The sequence below is a fragment of the Asterias rubens genome, chromosome 2 (assembly GCF_902459465.1).
Source record: "Asterias rubens chromosome 2, eAstRub1.3, whole genome shotgun sequence".
Taxonomy (NCBI): Eukaryota; Metazoa; Echinodermata; class Asteroidea; order Forcipulatida; family Asteriidae; genus Asterias; species Asterias rubens.
In genome coordinates this window covers 7,177,278-7,187,423 of record NC_047063.1, presented here as the reverse complement: position 1 = coordinate 7,187,423, position 10,146 = coordinate 7,177,278, and the positions used below count along the sequence as shown (strand labels likewise).

General features: G+C 40.4%; 1 protein-coding gene across 1 annotated transcript; it reads left to right on the top strand.

The window, feature by feature from the left end:
• The first annotated feature begins 275 nt into the window (after positions 1 to 275).
• On the top strand, positions 276 to 9,783 carry LOC117302371 (sodium- and chloride-dependent betaine transporter-like). Its single transcript, XM_033786298.1, has 3 exons — positions 276 to 926; positions 7,260 to 7,391; positions 9,512 to 9,783. Exons 1-3 carry the CDS (start codon positions 548 to 550, stop codon positions 9,781 to 9,783), a joined length of 783 nt encoding a protein of 260 aa, XP_033642189.1. The 5' UTR covers positions 276 to 547.
• Positions 9,784 to 10,146: the final 363 nt, after the last annotated feature.

Genomic DNA, 10,146 nt, shown 5'->3' with positions numbered 1-10,146 from the left:
AGTTATAACCCCCTTGCCCTCTAACACGCATGCTCAGACAAGACAAGAAACTTCCAAACCCCACACGTCCGGGGGTAAAGGGAGGCATTTCACGGGAGCCCAGCGCAGTCCTTGACACCCGTGACCTGCGAATAGAGCGACCCGCTGCATCTACACACGCGGGGACCTACCGCTTGTTTCTACCCATGTAAATGTGCGTGTTTTGTCAAATATTGGCGTCATTGGTTTACACTTTCACCGGGGTTCAACTGTGGAGCATACACGTGGTGAGTCCCTCGCTGCTACACTCCATGGGTACTAAGCCTTGCTTCTGTTGGGTTGAGGCACCCTTAGGCTCATCACAAAGGGAGGCCGGCCATGCACGAACACTACTCATGGTGAACTTCCTTCCTCAATGCCTTCTCCCATGAGAAGAGTCTAGCCTAACCAAGTGCATGAATGAATGCCATTTTAAATTTGGAACAGATCCATGAATCAACCTTGCTCTATGATTCAACTTGTCTTCTTTTTTACCACAAAAGGACCTTGACTGGAAACATTGCTAAAGATGGACGGTGTACACGTGGACAACAACGGCAGTCCCAACAATGCAGTGAATAATGTGGACTCAAACGACAACTCATGTGATGGTAGCACACAAACACCGACTAAAGAACACACCGTACGAGCAGGCGGGGACGCATACAACCCTGATGAAACCACTGGTCTTGTGAGAGAGAATGCCGAGGATGGAAAGACAAAGGAGGCAAATGAAGATGTGGAAAGATGTTGCGAGGATGAGGAGGGCGATCAGAAAGACGGTGAGGACGAGGTGATAAGAGAAGGATGGGGGAACAAGATGGACTTCATCATGGCGTGTATTGGTTACGCCGTGGGGTTAGGAAACGTCTGGAGATTCCCGTACCTATGCTACAAGAATGGAGGAGGTGAGTATAACTAGCTACTTATAACTTAGTTACTGATAAACAAGTTAATTTACCTGGTTACTGAGTCACTGACAAACTAGTTTATTCACCATTGACTGTTTACCTGGTGACTGGCAATGTAATTGAGTAACCGCACAACGAAACCAACACTTACCTGGGTATTGACCGTGTAACTAACAGGTTAACTAAGTTACTGACAATGTAACTAACAGCTTAATTTGGTTACCTGGTTACTGTCAACGGAACTGTCAAGTTTGTTTAGTTACTTGGTGATTGACAATGTAACAAGATAATTTACCGACAGTTAATTTTGTAATCCCTGGTCACTGACAATGGAACTAACAAGTTAGTTTAGTTACCTGGTTAATGACAATTTAACTAAAACGTTAACTTAGTTACCTGGCTACTTACAATAAAACTAACAAGTTAACTTAGTTACCTGGTTTAACTGATAGTGTATAGCTAACAAATTAATTTATTTACCAACAGTGTAACCGCTTAATAAATACAAGTTTTAGTTACCTCGTTACGGTACTCTGAAATGTAGCCTACTACTGTTGTTGTTAGTTTTGTAGTTGGCAATGTAACTCAAGTTAACTTGTTTACTGACAATGAAGGTACACTTTCTTTATTAACACGAATGAAATCGGTCACACTTTGTCTCGTATTACTATTAACTACTATAGTTTCATAAAACTGCAAGTAACTAGGTCCTACTTCCGAAGTTCTGTAGTCTCACCTTATATTTGCCCCTGAACTTGAAGTGAACCTTTTCGGCTCCTTATCTATCTCAATCTGTCAATGTTTAATATTTAATTGTTTGTATCATGGATACAGTCATGTGGGGGGGTTTCTGTAAAGTTCTGTTGTGTATGAGAGGTTAGTTGTAAGTTATTGTAAAAGTCTCATCGAATCTCAGACAGTAGTGCATGGAGGGCACCACGTTGGGGACCTTTCATAATGTAGCATCTACTTTGACCATAAAGGCACTGACCGCTGTTGGTTATTACTCGAAATAATTATTAGCACAAACCTTAGTTGCTCATGAGAAGTGGAGAGAGGTTGATAGTATAAAACATTGTGAGAAACGGCTCCCTCTGAAGTGACGTTGTTTTCGAGAAAGAAGTCATTTTCATCAAATTTGATTTCGAGACCTCAGATTTAGAATTTGAGGTCTCGAAATCATGCATCTGAAGAAAGCACACAACTCAATGTGACAAAGGTGTTTTTTCTTTCATTATTATCTCCCAACTTTGATGACCGATTGAGCTCAAATTTTACCAGGTTTGTTATTATTTATGCATACAAATTATGTTAAGATACAGCAAATGAGAAGACTGGTCTTTGACAATTATCAATAGTGTCAATTGTCTTTAAAGGCACTGGACACTATTGTATTACTCAAAATAATTGCTAGAACAAGAACCGACTTGGTAACAAGCATTGGAGAGTTGTATAGTATAAAACATTGTGAGAAACGGCTCCCTCTGAAGTAGCATAGTTATGATAAAGAGGTCTTAATTTCTCAATTAAATAGTATAAAATACTTCAGCTTTCTATCTGAAAAACACAGAAGGTTGTGCAACAAAGTTTGTTTGTTCATGTTTCTATTCTCCTGAAACTTCGACAACAATCACAGGGTTGACATTGTATACTTGTTGGGTGTGCCAACTGAGAAGAGGTCTTTGACATTTACCAAAATGTGTTTCTGCCTTTAATCAATATAATATTATTGTCCCTTCTGTTTTAGCTGAAAATATTGCTACAAATTCCGCTTTGTATCAGTACTGACTGTCGGGTTGGGCCCTATTGCTCTATCGTTATATAGGTCAAATCAAAAAGGACTCATGCGTTCCATATTAAGTGATTATTATGGGTAGTGTGGGTTGTGGACATACTGAGGAAAACTGTGGAAACCGAACTCATGCCCTACGGCCATACAGGTGGTCGAGTTGACCAAACCATGACAAAACCCAAGGGTACAATTTCACCAAATTTTCAATATTAGTTACTGCAGCACATGCACATGCTGTAATTTTAGACAGCCCAATGTACACAGAAAAAGGGCTAATGTATTTATTTTTTCCGTGAACTTTTTCAATGATAAGGTGTTTTATATGGAAAACTTAAAGACATTGGACACTTGGTAATTTTCAAAGACCAGTCTTCTCACTTGGTGTATCTCAACGTATGCATAAAATAACAAACCTGTGAAAATTTGAGCTCGATTGGACGTCGGAGTTGCGAGATAAAGTCTATGAAACAAAAAACACGCATGTTACACGGAGATGGTTGATTTCGAGACCTCAAGTTCTAAACTTGAGGTCTCGAAATCAAACTCGTGGTCAATTACTTCTTTCTCGAAAATTACGTCACTTCAGAGGGAACCGTTTCTCACAATGTTTTATACTATCAACCTCTCCCCATTACTCGTTACCATGTGAAGTTTTAGAACATTTTTGCCGCTAAAATAGGCTTTTGGTTTGGCCTAATGCCATCTAACAATGTGGGCATGGAACCATATGATACCCTACCCACTAGTACATTCGACTACCCTAGATCAAACTTGAATCAACAGAGTACTCTTTTATCCGGAGGTAACTGGGGAATTTAATCGATTGCACAGGTGAAATTACTTTTTTGTTGGTGGGTGCTGTTTTTTTTGGCTTGCCGTGTGATGAGAGATGTTGCCTGAAGCTCCCCGCCTAGCTTTGTACATGTAGTACGTGACTGGTAATGTGTGTCGGGGAGTTTGGGTGGAGGCCCAGCGGGGATTATGCAGTGTGTCTGGGGATAGTGTTTCCCTAGTCTTCGATTGGCGTGGTCTCTCATTAATGTATGGTACATCAATAGTCACTCACAATTTTCTATTATTAAACAGGATTGAATGAGCTGACAAAAAATTCACAGACAGTGTTCATGTAGTTTGGGGCTTAAAGAGGATTTTTATCCTGAAGACGAGCAGAGTATGACGTACGAAACGTCGAGACCAAACCAGCTCTTTTCAGAGCCACCACTCCCTCATAAGAAAATTATTGCACGGTTGTACCCGCACATTTTCTATATGGAAAACTATGACAGTGAAAAAGTAAGCACAATTTTCACGTAATATATAAAGCAATTTGAAAATCAAAATTTCACCTCGAAGTTGTGGAAAAAGATAGCAGTTTTTGTCCCGTACCAAAATTATAATTTTATAAAAGTTACTCTCAGAAACGTTTCTCAGGTGGAGTATTCCCATTACGGATTATTCTTCCTGCACTGACATAACCGCTCCAGATTGTCGGCAATTCTCATAAGCACTGCCACCTTTTGAACAGTCAAATGGTTCTTAAAACTAAAGGTATAGGCGATGTAACCCGTGACATCACATGTTAACAAAAGAGCCACAGAGCCTGGACTTCCTGCAGGCGTGATTTGTACACAGCCTTATGGATGAAATCATAAAATTGCATATGAAAGGGGGCACATCTCAAAACTTGTCCAGCTTTTACTTTCATAACTGTTGGATTAAGTATGACACAAAATTTCAACTTTCTCATAGGATCAGTGTAGTATTTTGCCTGCCAGTATACTCGAAGAATGCACAAGGTCACACTTAATATTGTAAACAAAGTTCACATGGTCTATACGATCCCTTTAAACCATCCCTTCCAGATAAAAAACAACAAAAGCACATGTTTTTTTAGCGACAATGAATTGACAGGTTGAGTGTGACTGATCACTTAGTCACAGTCAACCTATTTTATACCGCATTAGGCCTATATGAAACTGATGTCTTCGCATACATGCTAAAAGGTGTCAGAACACTTCAGAACAAAGTGGTCTAAACAACACCAAATCACCAACTGAGCAATTGTCGTTCCATTATTCCACTAAACCTTTCATAAGCTGTATTTACTTTCGATAAAAACACTGTAGTGCATACCTTTCTTCCGTTTCAAGACATCATCACCGGTCTAACTTTGTTGGTCAGATGTCGAAAGGCCACCATTTCCTATGCCCCCTCGACGGCTCGTGAAAACCCAATCGAATGAAGTCCTTATTCAATAGCGTGTTGTTTGGTCAAGTCAAGTTCAGTAACCGACTACCGTGTTATTGAACCGCGCTGCTGCACTTTGTTACCGGGGTCGGCCAAACAAACCGGTCCGGGCAAACAAGATGGTCCAAATTAAATATTCCAGCTACTTCATTCGTTGAACGTTTCAGCACTCTGAAACTCAGGGGTCAACTGACCCAGTTTCGTTCAATTGACCCAGTTTCGTTCAATTGACCCAGTTCCATGTGTGAGGGCCTGAGTGATACCTGGGTCAGGTAATTTGTGTTAAAATGGTCCAGATGTTGGTCAAACTGCATGTAGAGTCCGAGCTAAAGTCAGATTTTAAAACCAGTTTCTGCGTCAGCCTGATACAGATATGGGTCAGGCCCCCTTTGACAACGCATCCGGGTCAATTCTGACCCGGGATTAGAGCCACGCTCGAGCCAACGACCTCCGGATTAACGTGTCAGTGCTCTTCCAACTGTGCTATCTATAGCTCTATGCTGTATTACTATTACAGTCTCCCTAATTTGTCAAAATATCTCATTTTTTTCGGGGTGCGCCAGTCAGATGCCGTTTCCAAGGTCGTTGTATTGTAAACTGTGATAATTCTTTCTGGTGGGTTTTGTTCTTTTTGATTGCCTACTTGTTGTTCCTCTTCGGGTATTAGCCTTACACCCACACTCATCCCAATCAACCCCCTTCCTTTCGCAAATTGAATTCTACCACTAAAGCCCTCCGGAGTCGTGCATGTCTCAGTATGGTTCCAAAACATCCCGTTGAAAACCTTGTTATCGGTGTCAACCCCTGGACACGTCCTTGACCCCTGGCGTACATGTTCGTGTACACACATACACAAGTACCTACATGTACATGTAGATGCATACAATGTACATGTACATGTACATGGTTTTTAACCATGTGGTTTAATGTAAATCCAAGGTGATGCCACCCTTGGTCCTCAAATAACCGAAACCGTGCTTGATGACTTGATCATATTATGTTCAGTGGAGCACAGAAAAGGGACGCAAAGTGTCGTTAAAGGCAGTTGACACTATTGGTAATTGTCAAAGACCAGTATTGTCACTTGGTGTATCTCAACATATGCATAAAATAACAAACCTGTGAAAGTTTGAGCTCGATTGGTCGTCGAAGTTGCGAGATAACTATGAAAGAAAAAAAACACCCTTGTCACACGAAGTTGTGTGCTTTCAGATGCTTGATTTCGAGACCTCAAGTTCTAAACTTGAGGTCTCGAAATCAAATTCGTGGAAAATTACTTCTTTCTTGAAAACTACGTCACTTCAGAGGGAGCCGTTGCTCACAATGTTTTATACCATCAACCTCTCCCCATTACTCGTCACCAAGAAAGGTTTTATGCCAATAATTATTTTGAGTAATTACCAATTGTGTCCACTGCCTTTAAAGGTACACGTTGCCTTGGATCGGACGAGTTGGTCTATAAAAAGCATTTGAAACCATTTGTTATGAAATGCATGTGGTTAGAAAGATGTTTTAAGTATAGAATATAATGATCCACGCAAGTTTCATCTGAAAATTGCACGGTTTTCATTTTACGTCGCGAACTAACACGGTCAGCCATTTATGGGAGAGTAAAATCTTGACTCCCACAAATGGCCGACCGTGTTAGTCAACGAGGTAAATTGAAAACCGTGCAATTTCGAGGCAGTTTTGTGTGGATCATTATATTTCACTTTTAAATTATCTATCTAACCATTTGCATTTTATAACAAACGGTTACAAACGCTTTTCCAAGACCAACTCGACCGAGCCAGGCAACGTGTTCCTTTAAAGGCACAGCAGCCGATTTCACGAAACGCTAGGATCTCGAGTATATAGGCCAGGACGAGTTACTCGTCCTAACTTATGGTAACTCGTCCTAATACTTAGGATGAGTAACTCGTCCTGACTTACGATGGGTTCAATGCGTCCTAACTTCTATGGTTACGGAACTTAAATCGTCATAAGTCCTAAGATTAATCCTATTGATTAAGTAAGTTAGAAAGAGTTTGGTGAAATCGACGGCTGGAAAATATTGGTAATTACTCTTGGTAAATATTCTTAGTAACGAGCAATGGAGAGTACACAATAAGTTAGATGTATCGTGTACATACAAAACATATCGTGTACGTACAAAACTTATCGTGTACGTAGACATTAAGTTTGGATGTATCACATATGTACACGCATGGAGGTAGGTACAAGTTTTATTCATTCATGTGGCATCCGTAAATACACATTTTTTTTGTTTTCTCTATCTGTCTCTCTTCCAGGTGCATTTTTAGTTCCGTACTTCATCTCGCTGGTAGCCTGCGGGGTACCGATGTTCTTTATGGAGGTTTCCTTGGGTCAGCTTATGCAGACTGGCGGCATCGGTGTTTGGGACATCTTTCCCGCCCTCAAAGGTCAGGGCTACGTAACACATTGATGATTGCAAAACCATTATCGAAGTCTTGTGTTAAACATAATTATTTACAGAAGTTTGTGCTGACTTGTTCCAACCATTTTACAGTATTGGCCACAGGGTTTGTGTAATTTTTGTACAGAAAAAACAACAAATGTAGAACGATATAAAACGCTTTCCTTAAATCATAACTTGCTAAGGTGCTGTAGTCTTTGAGAAATGGTAAAAACAATGTCAAGAAGATAGTTGCCGTCTCAGTGAAACGAACAATTTTTAAGCATGCGACGCATAACGGGATAATTATATGCAACTCTCCTGAAAACATTGCTCTGTAATTAAAAAAAAACTGTCCTTAAGAACTCATCAATTAAAGAAGCTGAAACGTAGGTAGTTTATATTACATAAAGTACATCTTCATAGTGAGTAGGGATTCATGTCATGGCCAAAAAAACTTGATCCCAAAAGGTATCAAAACCCTATAAACAATACGCCTTTTCTTGTTTATGGACCCAGCTATATCGATGATCGTGGGGGGGGGGGGGCACTCCACAAAACAGGGAGGAAGCAGAGCGTCGACCATGTTGATAATCATATTCTGTAGACCTCAAAGTATTCTCTTAAAGACAGATTTGAGATCCCAATAAAATGGACATCGCCTAGATGTGACCTACGGTGTTGTTGACCTCCAAATTGAGGTATTTTGGATGAATGACCCTGGAATAATTGTCCTATTTGCCGAGAGGTGCAGAGACATTTCGTTTTCAGAATTGATGCTCTGACGGTTGGAAAAGTACACCGGCGTAGAATAGCGGTAGTTTTATTTGGAGGAAAGAAAAGTGGACTTGGGCCTCAGGTCTTGGGATTCCACATACATATGAAATTGAGCAGAGGATAATAGTTCCAGGGGCAATGAATAATTTCTCCTTGAATGTAGAAAGCTGTGGGACCTCTAAGTTAGACTTGGTATTGTTTGTGTATTTTTGGAATAGTTGGCATTTCGTACTGTATTGTTATGGGAGTTTTCTTAGTGGGGTGGGGTGCGCCCTTGGAATTAACACCTCACCTTGGCGAGTTAGACATTCTTAAGGCGGTTGAAGGTTGACCACGTTGGGTGTATTAACATGTTTATGTTTATAGACCAGGGGTGGATTTCACAAAGGTAGTCCTAACTTAGGACTATCCTAGGCAATGCTAAGAGATAGGGCCAGTCCTAAGTATGAGTTTATACTGGTCCTAACTTAGGACCAGTCCTATCTCTTAGCATTGCCTAGGACTAGTCCTAAGTTAGGACTATAACCTTTGTGAAATCCACCCCAGACCAGCTTTTACAACTATGATATTCCTCTCACCGGAGCTTAGCAATGAAAACCAAAGCCCAATTTTTAATTTCTGCTAGGTACAAATCTGAAGGATGCCAGGTCCGGAGTTTTAGCATTTTTTAGAGGGCAAGGCCATTTTTGTAATGGGCACTTCCAATGGAAGATCTTAAAATCCATAGGAAACTTCTAAAGAGGCGCCAATGCCAAGACAACAAAGGGCATGGCCACCGTGTCCTTCTTGGCACGGGATACAAGTCAAATAGAGTACATTAAACATTATAGTTTATTTGGTAGTGTGATTTCGGCAAGCATAGTCTTGTCGTGCTTAGCTACTTTTTGAGCTTAGGGACACTAGACACCGTAGGTTACTGTAAAACAAACACAGTAATCTCACTTGGTGTATCCCAACATTTGCATAAAATAACAAATCTGCTAAAATTTTAACTCAATTGGTCGTCGAAGTTGCGAGAGAATAGTAAAGGAAAAACTACTTTGTCAGACAAATTTGTGTGCTTTCAGATCCCTAAAAAAGGCTTCATTCATACAGGCCTGAAATCTTTGTATATTTTAGTGAGAAATCACCTCTGTCTCAAAACCTACGCTACTTCAGAGGGAGCCGTTTCTCACAATGTTTTATACTATCGACAGCTCCATTGCCTGTTATCTTACGTTTTTATGCCAACAATTATTTTGAGTAACTGCCAATTTAGTCCAGTGCCTTTAAATCAAGTTTTCGTTGTCCCATAAGAAGTCATAATGAGTTAATAAGAGCTGCATTTTGACCTTTTGTTGTTTTCTACAGGTGTGGGCCTTGCAGCTGCCAACATAGCCGCCATGTTAAACATTTATTATATCATCATCTGCGCCTGGTCTATATTCTATTTCTTCGCCTCCTTCAGCAACCCATTGCCATGGCACGACTGCCAGAACTACTGGAATGACATCCATTGTCTCGACAGGGAACTTCAGAGTAACCTGACAACAGACGTGAGAAACAATTCCTTCTTGACAATAAATGGAACCCTACTGGCGAAGAATCTATCAGAATCACCAGCACAGCAATACTGGGAGTAAGTGACGCTAAAATTTGTTTTTATTCTGGTTTCACTTGAAAGGGTAGAATGACATACTTCTATTCAAGTTGTATTCATTTTTATACTCCAATTTCGATAAGGGCTCGATCGTTTCAAAGACAGTGTACACTATTGGTAATTGTCCAAGACCAGTCTTCTCACTTGGTGTATCTCAACATATGCATAAAATAACAAACCTGTGCAAATTTGAGCTCGATTGGTCGTCGGAGTTCCGAGATAACTATGAAAGAAAAAAACACCCTTGTCACACGAAGTTGTGTGCTTTCAGATGCTTGATTTCGAGACCTCAAATTCTAAACTAGAGGTATCGAAATCAAATTCGTGGAAAATTACTTCTTTCTCC